This window comes from Desmodus rotundus, chromosome 4 (genome assembly GCF_022682495.2).
Source record: "Desmodus rotundus isolate HL8 chromosome 4, HLdesRot8A.1, whole genome shotgun sequence".
NCBI classification, from domain to species: domain Eukaryota; kingdom Metazoa; phylum Chordata; class Mammalia; order Chiroptera; family Phyllostomidae; genus Desmodus; species Desmodus rotundus.
This window is the reverse complement of record NC_071390.1, coordinates 128,854,208-128,872,730: the sequence shown is the minus strand read 5'-3', so window position 1 is coordinate 128,872,730 and position 18,523 is coordinate 128,854,208. Positions and strand designations below refer to the sequence as shown.

Here is an 18,523-nt window from a genome sequence, read left to right as displayed (position 1 = left end):
GCAGTCTCTGAGCTTCACAAGGCCATGAGTTGGGAACGCAGTATTTAACCAACTATCTGTCGGCTAGGTGCGGTATCCAGCACCCAACTGCTTCATAAACTAACCACATTATCATTTCCTTCCATGTAGTTAATAGTCAACATTTGTTTAGCCCCTCCTTTGTCCATCCTTTTTCTGGAAGTCGGGATAAAAAGAGGTTAATAGGCATGATCTTTGTTCCCTGATCTAAAGGAGGAAAATAAACAAATGATTACAGGTCAGTTTAATCATATTCTGTGAAGATACATATAGATTGCTTTATTATTTATTCCCCAATACAGTCTACTTTTATCTCTAGCTTACTGCAATAAAAAAAAAAAGACTGAATCTCCAAACACAGCTGGTCAGTGAGAGCTGCTCATTCCACCTCTGCTTGTTGAGTGCTCTGCTTTCAACTTTTACTGCCTTTACTGCAAGGCAGCTAATAATAGCATAATCCCCATGTTGTGCCTGCTTCAGCAATGAAATAAATATTTGACAACGTTGCATCAAAGTTTATTTCTTTTTCTGGTTTTCTTCCATAGATAGACAGTTAAACCAGGCTCCTAATCACCAGAGGTCATGTGCATTTTAAAAGCTTATAGATTTGCCAATTGATAAACATTGTGGTTTTGCTATTTGACTTCCTTTTGGTTGTTACCGTGAATGGAAAATACAGCTTTGTGTCTATCATGTTAATTTTTTTTCTTTCTTAACTAGTTATCAGCACCCAAGCTTTGGGTTGTGGTTCTGTGTGGAGGGACGGACTGGTTGGTTGGCTGTGTCCTTAATGAACTGCTTCCTAGTTCATGGATGATGGCCACCACTAATGATCAGGGGGTAAAACTCTGAAAAAAGGGAAGAAGAGTAACTTGTATTTATTTGGTTTTAATTCTGAGTCAGACCCATGCTGGGTCTAATTATAAGAGAGATTTATTCCTTTCCGGAGCCCTGTGAGGTAGACAGTACTGCCTTTGTTTGGCAGATGAGGAAACTGAGGAGACTCAGGGTCACACAGAGTCAAAATTGAGATGTGGCCCAAGATTATGTTATTCAATAACCCAGTGGGCTAAGGCCAGAAACTACAGGGATAAGGAAAAGAGCTATAGGGGAAGAAGAAATAATTATAAAAACATGCATTGAATTTACTGAGTGTGTTTGCTTTTTTCAAGTCCTCCTAGGAAGCAATGTATTTTCCACCCTCTAGTCAGTTTGTATGAAATCCCACACTGGGATGTGCATGGCTGAAGCAGAGTGGGCAGTGAGTGTAAGTAAGAGCCTTCAGCAGTAACGGATGCAGATTCTCGACAATCCAGACAACGTCCCACTTGCTGCTACATCTTCCCCTCAAAAGCTGCTCCTCATAGGGTTCCCAAAGGCTCCAACCCCAGCTCAGGTCTCCAGGCTGAGACTGAAGGTAGACTATAGGCGGAGGGATTTAACTATCCTGTTGGTCCTTAGCATCCTGCCTCTACCGACTCCCTAAGTATCCTGGGAAACTCTAATTAGAGGGTGGACTCCAACACAGAATGTTAAAACTTGACACTTTAGTGAAAGAACTAGAGCAGTGTTTTCAAACTATGAGTTATGATTCAGCAGTGGGTTATGAAATCAGTTTATAGGCTTGTGGTCGTTTTTTTTAAAAAAGTAGATAAAGCAAGATAAGGTAATATAGAAAATAAAATATCAGAACACACTGTACAAAGCAAGTATAAGTATTGTACTGTGAGCTTGTTTTAAGGGTATATGTATATAAATACATATACACATGCATAGGTACATACGTAAACACAGTGACTACATATCTATACATGTGTAAGTGAATGCTTTCTCTGGCCAGGGAAAAACTTATTTCATTACCCCAAATTGGGACAGGAAATGCTCCCTAACTAATGTCAATTAAATGAAGTCATTAATAAGTGTTTCCTTTATGAGGGTTTACAATAATAGTATTTTACTGAAAATTAGTAATTCACCTGAAAACCATATTGTCAAGGCCCAGGGGAAGCTGACCTAAAACACCCCACAATGGCATAATGATTTTTTTGAGCTAAAGTCACTTGAGGATCAGCAAAAGCATGAATAACTCTCTGGCTCTCCTCTCTCTCCTCAAAAACAGGAAATATATTTCTATAACAGGTGTTCTCCCTGCTCCTGAAGAACTGAGAGGTAACCTTATCACAAAACTTATAAAATCCAGAGTCAAAAAAGCATGTTTAAACAAATATTGTAACACCCAAGCTTTGTGTAGATTCCTCACGAACAAATACCCAATCCAGATTAAATTTCCTTCTAATGAGCACCTTCTTTGTCCTGTTGATTTCTCACTAATTTATTGTTTTGTCATCTGAAAAGTGTAAAAAGGTCCCAGTTCAATCATTTCTTTGAGCCTCATTTCGTGAGGTCGGCATCAAGTTGTGATTCCCCTGTGTGCACGTATTAACTAACTGCTTTTTCATCTGTCAATCAAGTCTTCTGTCAATTTTCTTATGCTATCGCTAGTCCAGCCATCAGAACTAAAGAAGATTAAAGTGGAGGAATTCTCTCCCACTCCCCAACAATATTAAATACTAATATTTTCAAAAAGGAAAAGAACATTTTGAGCAGATAAATTTTTTAAAGTTTCCTTCTTATTTTCTTTGTATTTTTATCTATCACGAGTATGCATTGTTGTCTTTCATAATGAGAGCAAATGTATGTATCTTTAAAACCAACTAAACCCTCAGTGCTCTATGCAGTGAAGAAAGGGGGGAACGAACAAAAAGCAGAAAAATGAGGTACAGCTTCCAAGAACAAAATAACCTTCAGTGGTTTTGTTTTTGATGGGGTTCTTTTTTTTCTCCTTTAAAATAGTCATGTTTATTCCGATGAAGTTACTGTTGCTCACGTATATCAGAAATTCTTTTGTTTGTGGGTTCCTGACTATGCAGTTAAGTGCCTAGTGTCTGAACGTTTTCTGCCAACTGCTTCACACCGTCCAAAAAATAAAAATAAATAAATTGCAGTAAGTTCAGTCTTTATCACTCCATAAATGTTTACAACAGCAGGCAGCTACGTAAACTACATCTGCCTTGGCCACTTCCCAGCAGGAATGTCCTCTCTGGATCCCATTGCTGATAAAGGTGGCAGTTTGAGAGTGTTCTTTAGCCAAGGTAATTCTGAAGGGAGGATTTACTTACAAAGCACCAGCATTAAGTTGACATGGAAAAGTTTGTTTTGGTCCTTTGGCCCTTTGAGTCACATCTAGGTGTGTTATTTGAGGCAGGCAGTAAAAGGAAAATAAGAGAAAAATATTTTACCACCCACACTCCATTTTCAATGCTTTGTCTCTCAAAGTTCATTTGATTTGAGAAAAGTTTATTGCCATTGCAACTTTTTTTTGCTAGTTATCACCAAGAATCACTCTGTTAAATGATTTATTCAACACTCCAAAATGACTGAAATGGTGCATTGAGAGCAACTGAGAGCAATAATAATAACTAAGAGAGGCTAATTTCAAGCACAGACTGTGTATGAGGAACTGTGCCAGGTGTTCCTCACACATCATGTATTTAGTCCTCACCGTAATCTCTGAAGCAGACACTCATAATGTTTCCTCTTTACAGATGAGGAAACTAAGGTGCAGAAGTGAAGTGACTTGGGCACAGACTTGGTTGTCATGCTCAGGACTTTGGACCTTGACGGTTTTATGCAGGGAAGTAGCTGTGTTTTGAAAAGAAAATTCAGATAACTATGCATAAGGTGAACTGAAAGGGAAACATCAAATGGGCAAAAACTAGCTGGGAGACCATCACTCACTCTCCCCACAGACACTCCAGCTCAGAGGAACAATAAACGGGCGGAGCACTTGCTGATCTTGTGTCTCTCTACTTATTCTTCATCTTGGGGAAGTTTCATTGTCCTCTTTTGTCTCCCTGGCAAATTGCTACTCCACCTCCAAAGCTGCTTTAAGGAACAGTTCCTCTACGAATAATTAGCTAACACGTCGCTAGCCTGTGTGAAAAGGCAGAGCAATGTGGAAGCAAGAGCAAGGAGTTGGTGGTCAGGCTTATCTACTCAGCCTCTAACACACCGTGGCCTCTAATTTTCTGAGATTATCTCAATGCTACAGCGTGAATGATGTTACCTACCAGGCACAGTGGGTGTGGAAATTTACATGATAGATACTGTGGTACTTTATAAGCCTCTATAGGTAATGTTTCTTTAAGGTGTTTGTCAAAGCTTCTCCTGCCCCTTGCCCTCTCTCTCCACCTCCCATGGAAACTGAATAGCACCATTCTACTTTTTTTCATAACAGTTCAGTTCCTTCCTCTATAGGAACATTACTACATGAGGTTGAAATGACATTAGCTCATGAGTGAAGGTCTGTAGTTTTCTCCGGCCTCAACTAGATTCTGCCTTTCTGCTGAATAATGACCCCTCCCCCTGAGCCTTGCATGCCATAATCCCTGGAACCTGTGAAAATATTGCCTTGTGTGGCAAAGAAAAGACTTCTCGTGTGTGTTAAGGATCATGGGATGGGAACATTATCCTGGACTATGCAAGTGGGCCCAACATAATCACCAGGGTGCTTTTAAGAGGCAGGCAGGGTATAAAAATAAGAGGGTCAGAAATGACAACAGGTTGGAAAGACAGTGGAACGGGCCACAAGCTGAGGACTGCAGGTCACCTCTAGAAGCTGAGGAAGACCGGGAAACGGATTTTCCTCTAGAGCTTCCAGAAGGAATGCAGCTCTGAGGACGCTTTGAGTTTAGACCAGATTTGGACTTGTGACTTCCACAACTGTAAGATAATAAATTTTTGTTGTTGAAACCATTGAGTTTGTGGTAATTGATTACAGAAGCAATAGAAAACTGACACACCCATCTTGCAACACCGTCCTTTCTCTTCAAAATATAGTAGTGTCTTCCTAAAGCATGAATAAAAATACAACCTTGCATCTCTCCAGGTTATCACAGCTGTTTAACATATAATCTCAATATTTCCAATGTTAAGGGATTCATAGAAATGAAAATAAGGTTTCACTGAACCTGAGAATACTGAGGGAAAATATCGATGCAAAGCATTTGCATGCTTAGAGCAACGTTCATGGTATACAAATGGAATACAATCAATTCTCTAGGTTTGCCAGATGCAGGCAGTAATGTAGGTATGAGAACTGTTCTTAATATTTCATTTTTGTGAAATATCAACATTATCAAAGGACCAATAAAGAGTAAAATATTGTAATATCACTCTGGAAAATATTGATATATTTCCATTAAGTAGTAGAAATTCTGGTTTTATTTTTATTAATATTCTAATGATGGGTAGGGGTAGAGAATAAATCTTAAGGAGATAAAAGTAGAGTCTGATTTATTTAATGTTTTTTTTACAAAGCAGCCCAGTAAAGCTTAAGTGCTATTAATATTTATTGACATAATTAATTATAGCATTAATATGTAAATAAGCAGCTCATAAGTAAAGTAATCATGTAAATATGCAAATATCTCTCCACCAACATATAACACCAAGCAAAACTAGTGTTTATTAAACCAAGTCTTCCTTCCTAAATATTTTTGCTTAAAATTCTGGAGATTTTTTTCTTATATAATACCATGATGCTTAGCTCAATTAGGAAATATTTTGAATGGACCACAACGCGACTGATTTTCTTTATTTAGAATTTGAAGAATAATAAAACATCAGATTTTTCCACAGATAGATTGAAAATAGGGGGCGGGGGAAGCAAAATACATTGTACAGTAAATGTGCAGATTTAGTCAGTTAGTTAGTAGTTTACTTCCCATAAGTTTCTTGATTATTTTCCTATTTATGGAGGCGTGAGGGTCCAGGCAAATTTTCATCCCTTTCTTCAGCGTGGCTCTGCCAGGGAAAGGAGAAGAGGACAGCCCCTCAGTTGCTGGGTTTGAACATAGGATTGGGCTCTGGGTGGAGGGGCGAGAGGCAAAGGTGGAGGAGGCAGAGGGTGGGCACAAGAAGTAAGTGCAAGGACTCACATTATTTGGGTGTTGGGGCAGTGGGGTCCAGCTCGGATCACCTCCAGGCTGTTGATGTGCTTGGGATGGACTCCGGAGGTGGTGGTCACACACACGCACTGCAGACCCCCCTCTCCTTCTTCAGGTTCTGCTGGGAAAGGGGGCAGAGGGAGAGGGGAGCCGTGAGAGTCAGAAGAGGAGTGGTGACTCCAAGAAGGGCTCCCTAGGGATCTCACAGCGTTGGGCCTTCATTTCCTTGCCCACAAACCTCAGTAAGAAGTACTGTCTAGATGGGGAAGTGTTCGGGACAGCACTTGGCACAGTGCCCGCACACACCTAACTTGTGCTCAGTGGAGCGGAGTGGGTATCAAGGGCGTTTACGACTCTACCGCAGCCGCAGGAGTTCCCCGCCCCTCTTCCGGACGCCGTCCAGCCACCCCGGCCCTCCACGTCTTGCTCATGTTCTCACCGCTGGTGCTAGCGACCACAGCTGGAAGGAGCAGCAGCCCTAGGAGCAGCAGTCCGGAGATGGAGAAGGCACAGAAACCCACTCTGAGGCTCATGTTGCCGAGGTGCCAACAGGAGACCGGAGTTCAAGGGCAGTCCCAGCCGGCGTGGTGCAGACCAGTGCTTCTGAGACTCTCCAGGCCTGTTTTATCCCCAGCGTTCGTCCAGTCCGGAAGCCTGGGTGGAGGGTGAGGAACTGCGGTGCATTCACCCACAAGAGTTGGGCTCTGGCCAGCCAGATTAGGGGAACAGAAAAAAAGCCTGGGTCATCTGTCTTGACTGCAAGCCAGTAGGAGCATCTGCACCCCAACATGTTTTCACATACATGCACATTCGTGGAATTAGAAACAGTACTTGAACCTTATAAAAGATATGTTCTTTGTTATGTGTAACAATAGACTTCCCTGTAGCCACCCAGTTGCAATGTACACGGCATGTACCTTCAGGCCAGTTTCTGTGCCCTCCCCAACTTCCAGTTAGTTGCCTTAAAAAGAACTGCTCATCTGCTCCCCCCTGTCTTGTGATTACCACTGAATTGAGTTTAGTGTCTCTCTGTGCTAAAGTGTTAAAGGTGTGTAGTTTGTAATTGTTTTCTGCTACCAAAAAGTTGAATTTGGTCTCTAGGTGATAACTCAGTTCTGAATTTCACCTGATTGTGAAAGGATTCCTCTGTCTCTTGCATGGGATCCACCAGCTGAACCAGCCCATCAGCCAATATACTCTAGGAAGCAAGGTCTACCATCCCCATTGATTCTCTTAGTCTGAGAAAAAACTGTGACAGTCACGTTTGAATGCACTCTTTGTAAAACGTGGTGCCTAGAAGTTTCTTCATTCTGCTCAGCCTAGAAGAGAGGTGAAGAAGGAGAATTTCCAGGGCACATCTTCCAGCACCTGCTGGGGCTGGGCCAGTTCCAGGGACAGCGTGAGCTGGGCTGCACTGTTAGCAGGGGCAGTGGAGCTCTCAGGACACTGAGCATCTGGGAGTTGTGTGGGAGAGACAGGGTGAAGGATAGGCATCAGCATCCTGCACAGGAAAGGTCCAGAGATCATTATGGACCGCCTTCCCCTCCCTGAAAAAGAATGGCTTTGGTTCTTGATCAGGGCAAAGTACACCCGCTTCTCATAGCCCGAGGCTCTCGGCCACACTGATTAACAGTGGTGCAGGTCACCAGGAGCCCACTGCATGGAACTAGCTGCCTCTTAACGCTCAGCAGGAACAGACTTCTGCAGGGATATGCAATTTAATTCCTGAGCCTACAATGTTTTTTCTCTTATTCTCACACCATCTGCCTTTTCAGCTGGCTCAGTTCTACTCATATTTTGGTGTCAGCTTAAATATTACTTCCTCAGAGGTCCTTCCCTGACAGCTGAAGCTAATTGTCTAATTGTGTTCCCTGTGGTTGTGTATTATGGCACCCTCTGTTTTTCCTATTTCTCACAAATCATGCTAATGCACACATGTATATTATGTGCAGATATATATACACACACACATGCTGTATGAGGTGAGAAATCATAATGTTTATCACTATCAGACTGGTGGACTACAGGGACTTTATAAAGTTACCACACTTAGTGAAGATAATGAATGTAGAAACTAGTGATGATGAAGCTTGGATTTGTTCATGTATCTGTTTCTTCATGCATTTGGAGCATAGCCCTATGGTAATAAGTGTCACATGTGGTTGTGATTATTTGGCAAATACTCTGCCTCTCCCATCAGACAGTGATCCCTTCAAGGGCAATTCTCTGTGATTTATACTTTTGAATATCCAGCATTCAACACAGTGTCTGGTACAGAATATGTTCATGAAACCAAAACTTTGAAGTCAGATTAGCGGCAAAGGGAATGAATAGGAAGAGTGGCTTTGGAGATGGATGGGCACCATAATGGGTTTGTACAACTTTACCCTCCAATTCCATATTTGAAGTGTTAAAGAATCCAGGAAATAGTAAGTGACAAATCATTCTTTTCCTGCATCTAAACAGAGCAATTCTACATGTGTACACAAAAAATCAAAGACAGCTATATCTCAGGAGGTACTAGCATAGCGTAAACCCTGAGGCATGTCTCTGGAGCTGGTCCTGTTGGATTTCAGTAAGAAATGACTGGAGCAATGAAAGACATGCTGAGCTATTTTGAATTATTGGAGAAAAACTGTCAATGACTACACTTCTCATTTACTGCTTAATCCCATGTTTATTTATGTATTGTTTCAGTTAACTATTACTTAATAAATGCACTTATTCTGTGGACAAAGCATTCTAATGCATTGACCTAATAACGGTGAGAAGATTACACAAGGAGACCTTAACAACGCCAAGTTCGTAAAGTAAAAATGCTTAATACATGAGTGTTTCTGAAATTCCATGCACAAGTTGGCATAGGTGAACTTACTTACTATCCTGTAATTATTGTAGTCTATGCAGCAGGCTATATATGTAACAAGCCCCATTTTCTGTGTCAAAAACACCATGTAATATATGATATAATCTCTTTATTAGTGAAAGAAGAATCAGAATCAAGGGAAGTGGTGTGGTGTGGTGGTTAAGAGCACGGTTCCAAATCCCCACTCTGTTACCTACTTAGTTATCTGATCTTGGGGCAAATTTCCTAATCTTTTTGAACTTCAGTTTTCTTCTCCGTAATACTGGGGCGTGCTGATTTAACAAATAATTACTAACATTTCTAAGTGGGTTATTGTGTGACATGCTGTATTTTCCTTGAATATATTAAGTCTTTTACTTTTCACATCAACTTTATGAGGTAAGCATATTATTAGCCCATTTTAGAGAGAGGAAATTTAGGCGCAGAGAGGTTAACCCACCTGCCCAAACTTGCAGAGCTAGCAAGGGGTAGAGCTGAGTCACCCAGTTATTCTTTCTCTGGAGGACATTCAATCAGGTCATATCTGTCTTGTAAGAACTATTTCTTCGTGCATGTAAAACACTTATATCTGGCATATTAAAAGTTATCCATAAAATTTAGCTACCATTATAGTACATTAAAAATAGAACAGATTATCAGCTAGTGTCTTTTGTTGATCATATGGTGAATACCAAAGTGTAAAAAGGAATAAAAAGATAATTAATCCTTCCCCTCAACAATTCTGTTAAAATTAATAAGTGACAACAAAGTAATAACAAATTTTGATTTTATGCTAATAGTTCTGTAAGACTAGTGTGGGTATAAATTTAAGGAATTAAGAAATAAATGAGAATTCTGTTGATTACAAAATAATAATTAGTAGTCTGGTAAAGTTTTAATTATTGTACTTGTTTCCAAGGCTGATTTTAATACTAAAATTTTAACCTTGCAGACATAGAGCAAATGCAAATATGTACAAACATGCCAAGGTAAAATATTGTATACCAAGTAGACCAAGTATTATTATTACTATTCTTGTTGTAAAAAATACTGGGGTTTTTGATAGAGCTTGTTAATTCTTTTTATCTATTTTTTTTGCCTACTAGTATTAAATATATTCACTTTCAAGTAAATAACCAGGGCTTAGAAAGCTTACAGTCTATAACTTTATTAATTTTAGGGTTTGAAAGCTAAAATAAACATTAGAAACATTTTTCAGAGAATTCTTTTAAACAAGACATCCTAGGACAAAGACAATGAAAAACTCTATTAAGTCCCCAAATATACAAACAACATTTATTGAGCAAGTGCTCTTATGCTGGGCTCTATGTGATCCTAATATCATTGATCATTATGAAATCTATCAGTCATCATGGGCATGTCTAGTTTAACAATAAAGTCAAGCAAGATAAGTCAATACAAATGTATTTGGAAAGAAACTTTTAAATAAAGAAGTGCAAAATACAATACCACATTTAACCATGAGTTAGGGAGTACGCCATATATTTTATTTTGAAACCAGGCTTGCTTACTTCCACCTTCTCTCTGTCATCTATTAACCAGCCCTCTCAGAATAAAATGTAATTTTTGAGAAAGAATGGAAAACATATTCAAATAAATAAAATCTCTAGAAAGTCAATGCTTCAAACCCCTACTCTTCCGGGGAGATAAAAAGGGTTGACAGAAAGTGAACAGATTAAGCAGCTGACCCACCACCTTCCAAAATTTTCTGGACTATTTTCCTGATTCTGGGAGCTTCTGGATCCAGGCAGATTTCCTTCCCATTCTTCAACGTGGCTCTGCAAGGGAAAATAGAATACTTGAGTATCCTGGCCTTTCAGAGGGGATCCATGGGGCTGAAAGCATAGAGGCAGAGGGCTTCCTTAATCAGTTAATAATACAGAAGCAGGGACTTACATCACTTCGACTCTGGAGCAATGGGGCCCTGCTTTCATCACATTCACATTTTGGATGTTACTAGGATGAATGCCAGAGACAGTCTTTACACACTTGCAGCGAAGTTCAACGTACCGTTCCTTATCCACACCCGTAGCTGGGATAGAAACTGTGGCACTCATTAGTGGTTAGGTTACCTTAAGGCTCTTATGTATTGACTTGATTCCTCAGTCCCCTTCTAAGAGAATTGTTGCTCTCTCACAAGGCCACTGTGAATATGATCTGAAACCTTTCGTAAAGTACCGGAGAAGAAAGCCTGGTACACGTTAAGTGCCCACTAACCGTAGCTCCTCCACTTAGAGTTATTACTATAACTTCCTTCCTCAGCCCCAAGACCACCCATCAGTTTCCCCCAGACACAGCTGCAGCGGAAGCAGCCACAGACACAGGGAAAGCAGGAACTCCACTGTCAGCCCTTCCTAAAGTTCTCTTACTTTTTCCACTGGTGGAGGGAACCAGCGCAATCAGGAGCAGTGACAGTGGCAGCAACACCTGTAAAACATGAAGTGGGCTGGCACGGGCATGGGAGGAGTAGGTGCTGGGTCTGAAGCCCATGGTGGAGAGAACTGAGCTGGAGTTGCTCCCAGGGCTAGGAGACGTCAGCGCGAGGGTGGATGGCTGCCAAGGAGTCTGCAGCTAAGTAGCTTTTTACAGTCTCCTAATGTCTTTTATACACACTGCCTCAAGGCTAGTAAAGAGAAAAAGGATAGGGACGGGCGGTGGGGGCAGTGTTGGGGAGGAGTGAGATCATGTGGAAATATATTTATAAGGGTGGTCAAGTTGTGCTCAACCCAGATAAATGCCAGGCAAGTCAAGGTTCCTGCTAAATTCCACTTTATGTATTATTTCAGAGCACTGTCTCCCCTACACGTATCTAACACTGCACTTACGTGAGAACTAGCCTGAAATATTACGTATCTTTTCTTTGTGTAACTATGTAATATGCCCCTCCTTTTCCTATCATATAATTTATATGAGGCCTCATAGATACTTTATGAGTACCTGAAAACATGAATATGTGACTCTGTAAAAAGAGAATTATCTTCCTTTTCTAGTCACCTGGGAAAGCAGATGTTCCCATCCCAGTTGTTGATAAATGTTGGATTTGTTTGCGGTATGTGAATAAAATGAATTAATTACCAACACAACCTCACTTTGCATATTAGTTTGTGGGGACTTTTCTGTGTTTGAAATATATTATTTTTATAATTTTATTTAGAAAGTAGAAGTAAACTCATCCTCCCTTGTGTTATAAAATAAACTACTTGTTTCTGCCGTCTGAATATACCCTAAAAAGCAAGACCCAGCATTGTTATTTTTCCCTTTCTTTTTAATCTAACAGAGAAATACATAATTTATTGTAAAAGACTCATACACTGAATGTGGAATAAAGCATGCAAGTTTCTCTTTATTATTACTCCACATTCCCACTCTACAGTGGTTACTACTGATAATAACTTGGCTTTAGAGTTCTATTCTGTCTGCATTTATATATACACATATACATATATGTAGAGAAACATACAGAATACATAGAGATATACATATGTACATAGAGATAGACACAGAACTTTTTTATATAAATGGAATCATCATACAGCTTTTGTCCTTCAAAAATATGTCTTCAATATCCTTTCATGCCACCTCAGTGTAGTTATGTACCATTCTCTTTAATGGCTGTGTGACATTCTACAGCACCAACAGTTGTCCAACCTATGTCTTATTGGTGATTTTAAGGGTGTTTCCAGTTTTGTGCTATACAAGTTGCAATAAGATCTTTATTCTTCAATTCTCAGACTCTAATTAAGGATTTGGATCTCAAATTCCACTTGATAAAAACCCCCGCAGAGATGCAGAGGTGGACCCACACATCCAGACTGGCTTATATATGTTATTGTCTGGACCTCTGTCCCATCTATAGACTGCTTTCTCAACTGGACTGTACACTTCTGAAGGCAGAGTCATGCCCAAGGTTTATTCGAATGCCTCATGAATCCTATGGCACGTCGGGTCCTAAAGAGTGCTAGGGAACTAATCAATGAATATCTATCACATGAAGGAAAGTTTCTCTTTGCTTTCTAATCAGCTACAGTTCTCAAACCAAACTCCAAATGGCCAAAAGTACTTGTGGTATGAAAAGGTGATTTGGAAGGCTGGGCATAATTGACAAGGTCCTGGGCAAGAGTTGTCTTCCTTTTACAGCTACATATAAATCTTATACCATGTTTAAACTTCGCATTTTATTTTTGTTTAATTTTTATACCTTTAAAATTCTAGGAGAGGCTCTTAAAATAGTAAGTGTACAAAATTACTTTCTATCAAAAGAGTTATTACAGTAATTAACTTTTCCAAGTTTTTAAAAAAAATCTTTTAAGCCAATTTTCCTTGTTGTTCATCAGGTATCAGCTACACCTACTTAATTCTTAGTTCCTGTTTTTTAATGTAGTCCTTATTTTTCTCCATCTCATTTGCTTTCTTTTTATAACTTCAAGTCTTTCAGTAGAACATGTTAAGTTAAAATGATTTTCTGCCTCTCCCAAACCATCAATTCATAGTTTAAGAGAAGGCTTACAGAAAAACATAAGCTGGAAATTAGTAGCCTTCTAAGGCCTGAGATGTGGAGTGAATTGTGGAGAGAATTGTAACAGAAGACAAAGTACGGAAAGCAAACCTCTTTCAAGGTCTTCCTGAGTGATGACTTTATAGCCTCTCGCCATCATTAAAAGTCAGATATATTTCTTGTATTCAAACAGAAGCTCAAAACCATATCCAGAGCAAGATACAATGATTTTTAACATTATTCATGGTATCTTTCCTTTTCTGTCCATCACAACCCCATGGTGGATGATATTTACTGGTTTCACTGGACTCAAACACAGTTCAGTTTTCTTTCCTTGGTTCACTTAGTAAGATTACTGAGAAGTTCCTACTCCTTTTGGAAAAACGATATTGAAAGTCTTTTGAACTAATGATGCTGCTTGAGTTAGTTGGTACCCAGAAAGAGGAATGCTTTGTAGCACAGAGTCATCAAGTCATTGTCTTAATCAACCACCGTATTTTGTCACAAAAGACACATTGTCAACAATATTCATGAGGAAGTATTAACACATTTCTTGAGTCACTAAAATTTTGCAAGCTTACTAGTCAGCATTTTAGGTAAATAAACTTTGCTGGGTTTTTTTGTTTAATAAATTTTGATTAAGTATTTACTATGTTCTTGGCATTACAAAATTCCCTTCATTGTGTGGCCTAGTCATTAACAATTTCTATTTAAAAAATGAGACCCCAAATATTTGTGCAAAGTGGTGGGATATAAATACTAATCTACTATTACTGCCGCTGCTGCTGCTAACTGCTATATTGTCATTTGCATAATTTTCTTTGATATCCTTGAATAGAAGCACAACACACGCACCGATAAACTGTACAGAAATGGGTAACAAAATTTTAAAATTATTATTCAGTCAAAAGAAGTTAGCTTTTAAAATTATAACCTAAGTAAATGCTAAAAAATTGGTGTCAGAGGACCTTGGGTTTAAAAATAACTCAACAGCCTTTTTATAAATCTTACATTGTCACCCTGGTGGGGTTATTTTTTTTCTTGGTGGTAAGTTACTTTATCTCTTTTTCCTTTAAGTCATTGTATAAATACCAGAGTCATTCAGGAAACTCGCAAGTTTTCTAAAATTCAAAACAGAATTTATCCGTTGGCTATTTTAACAGAAAATATGTAGAGACATTGGAGGACCATCATCCATTAAAATTAATGGGCAAAAGTAGAATTACATGTTTGTATAGAAAATAATTAATAAATAATAGTACAAGAATAAACTGTTTTGTGTACTCACAACTACAAATCTACTTTTGCCCACACCTGTATATTAACTCTGTCTGACATAGAATGTTTTATACTGACATCTCCCAAGTATGAGGAAAATAATCTATCCTCTGCCAATTTGTCATAAAAGCAATTGGTATAGAAGATCCCAGAGATAATAAAAATTTGGGTCTGTTTCTTAAAGCACCTGAATCAATAGACACTAGCCAACAAAAGATTCCTTATCAGTGCTGAAATCAATTATTTTTATAACTCTGAGTTGACCAGAATGGTCCAGGCCTCAGTTACTCTGGGAGTCATTCCATTGAGGCTGCATTCTGTGTGGAGGTGAAGCATGGGGATCGGGTGAGAGTGAGGAGGGTGAAGGAGTGGAGGGGAAAAGCTTCCTGGGTGCTATATGTTATACAGGATCGCAGCAATCTTTTGCACACCTCAGAATTTTTATTCTAATTTTATATTGATTAGCATTATTTGTTGAACATCAGCTACAGGATGCTCCTCTTTTGATCGTTTTTGCTGTGTAGCAAGCCAACCCCAAACTTGGTGGCTTACGACATCAGTTTATCACTTCTGATGATTCTGGATGCTAGCGGGAGGCTCTCCTGCTGTCCCCTTGCCTGTGCTCATGGGACTGGGGAAGTTAGAGACCAACTGAAATGCCTCAGAAGTCCAAAATGGCCTCATTCACATAGGAGGTGGTTGGTTGATGCTGGCTGCTGGCTAATATTTCTGCCGGGACTTGTTAGTCCTCCTGCTCTTCCTCCCCTTTAGTTAGCACAATATTACTTCTCAGGAATAAATTAGGAAGACAGAAGAAAAAAAAAGGAAGGAGGGAGAGAGAAAAGACGGGAGGAAGGAGAAAGGAGAGTCGGTAACTGATAGAAGAAAAAAGAGAGACAAAGACAAAAGTAATCCATTCTCCTCCCTTTCCCTTTCTTCCACATCTCTTTTCTTTCCTCTCCTCCTCTTCCCTCCCCTCCCCTGCCCCTGAAACCATGGTGCACTACCTAGATGCCCTTTAGCACCGTGTGTGGCCTTCTTGAGCTGCTGAAATGACGGGCACAGAAAGCTCACAGCTGAGGCCCTCCCTGGGCATAGCCCATGGCCTAAAGGAACTGGCTCACCCGAAGCTTTGCCTTATCACCAGGGGTGGCCCACATTAGCGGCAGCTCAATGGAAGGATATAGAGATGCTCCCTTTGCCATGATTCAGAATAATTCAGGAAGGCCACCTCAGCGCTGAGCCTCTCATAGCACCACCTGAATCTTTTGTCACACCAGCAGCTCTTCCTTTGCCCAGCACGCTTGCATATTTCCTGAAAGGGGCAGGGCGAGCACTCTTCAGTGAGCTTCCTGCATGCAAACGTCCTCAGTTTCCTTCTAAGGACTCCTAAGACTCGCTCTTCCTCTTTCTCTTTTAAAAAGTTTAGTCTCTTTTCATTCAAATTTCAAAAAAAAACTTTGTCAAAAAAAACCCCCACTCTTTGAGTATATTTGCTGCCAAAAGACCTTACCTTAGGCTGAATTTGTCTTATCTTTGTAATCTCATATTGTAAGGATCCTGCACAGGATCCAGTATGTAACTGCCTTATCAATAAATGATGTCAAATATATTGATATTTGGTGGATGAATATTTATAAGAGGAAAAATACATTAAACATTTTGATAATGTTACCACATAATTGATAAAAACATAGCAGAACATGAATGCATTAATTTCAGAAGCTTCTTAAAAAAGAATGGTGGAAAAAATTATTAGGAACACTAAAAATTAATCATTCATGAATAGACGGAAAGACGATGGATAAATCTGAAAACAAAACCTATTGAGCTTTCAGTCTTGTCATATGTCAAGAAGAATTTCAATTAGGAGGCTTGGGAAAGGAATTAATATTTGTCAAGCATCTACTTTGTTCCAGGATAGCTTTCAGTGCCGAAGAGATAGATATCACTGTACCAATTTTACAGAGGAAAAAACTGAGGGATGAGGATGCAAAAAAAAGTTTCCAAAGTTGCATAGGTAAATATATGCAAAATTAGATTTGAAACACAGTTGCTCTAACTTTGCACTGCACCCCAAATTATAAAGAAGTATCACCAGCCTCTCTTGCTGAAAATGAATCAACTATTTTTCTTTTGATACAACTCGAAGGAGGCTCAGAAACAATCATCATACTTACTTTATGTGGCATTAGAAATTCCTCAATATTTAAGAAACAGAAATCTACACCTTGGAGAAACAAAATTTTACACATAGACCCTGGCTCTTTCTGTGTTATATCTCAGTCTACATATTTGAAGTGTGAACAATCCTTCTCAGAAATATCACAATAGTTTTGCTTACTACAAGCCACCCATGACCATCAGCCAAGGTCAGAATCATAGGCACTTTCCTTGTCTTCTCCCCTGACTCAGCCAGGGAGGCAAACTGAAATCCCCAGGGACTCCTTCTGTCTGGTAAATGTCTCAATTTGTAACACCCAGGAAGGACTTCTGACATTACATCCAAGATGAGTTACCCACAGCAATTCTCTCCCTTATGCAAGATTTAAAATTATGATAGAAAAACAAAGCCACTAGTGTCACTTGTCATAGACCTTGCTGGACCTTCAGGAATTGAAGGGTTATGTGACGGTGCCACACCCAGAGGCAAGCAGGGAAGTCTGGGAGCATAAAGACATTCCTCATGCATTGAAATTGTCTGGATTGAGACAGTAACGTAGAGTAGATTTTAGCTGACACATTCAGTTCCCATTGATTTAATGTATAAGAGAGTTTTAGGGGGATAACAGTGAAAAGAGTATGTTGGGCTTTGTAAGAGGAAAATATTAAGACATATCCCTAGAAGTCATACATTAGATTAGTTTTTCCCAGATGTCTTAGTCCTCGAGCTTGCTAATGACGGGATCCAAATTTGGTGAGTTCAAAGCATCACTGAGGTTTCTGTTTAGGTTATACGTCAGTAATACGTTGTGATTTACCTTCTGTATGAAATGACCAATTATGGCGAGACCATGGCAAATAGAACTGCAAGGATATTACAAATAGGTCTTATTCTAGGGTTTATGAACAAACTAAACTTACAAATCTTGCTTTTAGGAAAAATAAAGATCTTGAATAATGATACTGAAAAGTAATACCAGTAATTTTTAGTACTTTACAAACCATATATTTCACCCGCCCAGAGAGTATTTAATATGCTTTCCTTTATTGTTATCAGGCACTTATTCAATGAGTGTGTTGGGGCTGATATGAAAAATCAGGCATTGATTAAAACACTGAAATTTATAGTTTAAACATTTATGGTGATTTGGTTTGCTTTTTGGTTTTACCTTATGATTAGTGTATAATTCATATTTTCAAATGAACAAATACAAAGGTACTATTTAAGATAACAAAAAAAGACCTCAGAAGTTTAACATATATTTTAAATTTTAAGGTATTTTATGCTTTTTAACTGCTGGAGAATTGTCAGGAAACCCATCTTTTGAATCTACTCTAGGTTTTTCATACCTTTGTTTCTATCTTTGTTTCTCTTTCTGTGTATTACATATACGCTAATAAATAATAGAAAAACATATATTAATCTAATTGATATGCCATGTATAAAGAGATGAAAAGATGTAGGATAACAGGTTATATATAGGCATGTTAATAACATATTAGCATATACAAATACATACCAGTATAAACATATACAAAGGGAGTAACCTCCAAAACCTGGAATTATCTTATGGAGGGTGTAGTACTGGATTACACCGCTAGGAGAACATTCTAGGAACCCATCTGTACCAGTGTACCAGCTGGCATTGTTGTGAGAGGCTATGTTCTGCTTCAGGGAATTTTTTTGAAGACTTT

General features: G+C 39.1%; 2 protein-coding genes across 3 annotated transcripts; both read right to left on the bottom strand.

Annotated features, from left to right (window-relative positions):
• Positions 1-5,411: 5,411 nt before the first annotated feature.
• LOC112319926 (platelet factor 4) lies at positions 5,412-6,696 on the bottom strand. 2 transcript variants are annotated; one of them, XM_024577323.4, is made up of 3 exons: positions 6,466-6,696; positions 6,018-6,147; positions 5,412-5,883 (listed from the first exon to the last, which is right to left on the bottom strand). In XM_024577323.4, the coding sequence occupies exons 1-3, from the start codon at positions 6,557-6,559 to the stop codon at positions 5,781-5,783; spliced, it is 327 nt and encodes a 108-aa protein (XP_024433091.1). In that variant the 5' UTR covers positions 6,560-6,696; the 3' UTR covers positions 5,412-5,780. The 2 variants fall into 2 exon arrangements, with proteins under 2 accessions (XP_024433091.1, XP_024433098.1); XM_024577330.4 differs by having other exon boundaries at positions 6,018-6,144; positions 6,466-6,685.
• Positions 6,697-10,153: 3,457 nt separating this feature from the next.
• Positions 10,154-11,734, bottom strand: PPBP (pro-platelet basic protein). The gene is made up of 3 exons (XM_024577341.4): positions 11,262-11,734; positions 10,789-10,936; positions 10,154-10,670 (listed from the first exon to the last, which is right to left on the bottom strand). The coding sequence occupies exons 1-3, from the start codon at positions 11,380-11,382 to the stop codon at positions 10,568-10,570; spliced, it is 372 nt and encodes a 123-aa protein (XP_024433109.1). The 5' UTR covers positions 11,383-11,734; the 3' UTR covers positions 10,154-10,567.
• Positions 11,735-18,523: the final 6,789 nt, after the last annotated feature.

Bases quoted from the DNA above. Each gene is read 5' to 3' on its own strand.
- LOC112319926 (XM_024577323.4), bottom strand. From the start codon at position 6,559: ATGAGCCTCAGAGTGGGTTTCTGTGCCTTCTCCATCTCCGGACTGCTG. The intron at 6,148-6,465 runs GTGAGAACATGA...CCCCTTTCCCAG, and splicing joins TGTGGTCGCTAGCACCAGCG to CAGAACCTGAAGAAGGAGAG. The intron at 5,884-6,017 runs GTGAGTCCTTGC...TTTCCCTGGCAG, and splicing joins TGCCCCAACACCCAAATAAT to AGCCACGCTGAAGAAAGGGA.
- PPBP (XM_024577341.4), bottom strand. From the start codon at position 11,382: ATGGGCTTCAGACCCAGCACCTACTCCTCCCATGCCCGTGCCAGCCCA. The intron at 10,937-11,261 runs GTAAGAGAACTT...TGAGTGCCACAG, and splicing joins TCCCTCCACCAGTGGAAAAA to TTTCTATCCCAGCTACGGGT. The intron at 10,671-10,788 runs GTAAGTCCCTGC...TTTCCCTTGCAG, and splicing joins TGCTCCAGAGTCGAAGTGAT to AGCCACGTTGAAGAATGGGA.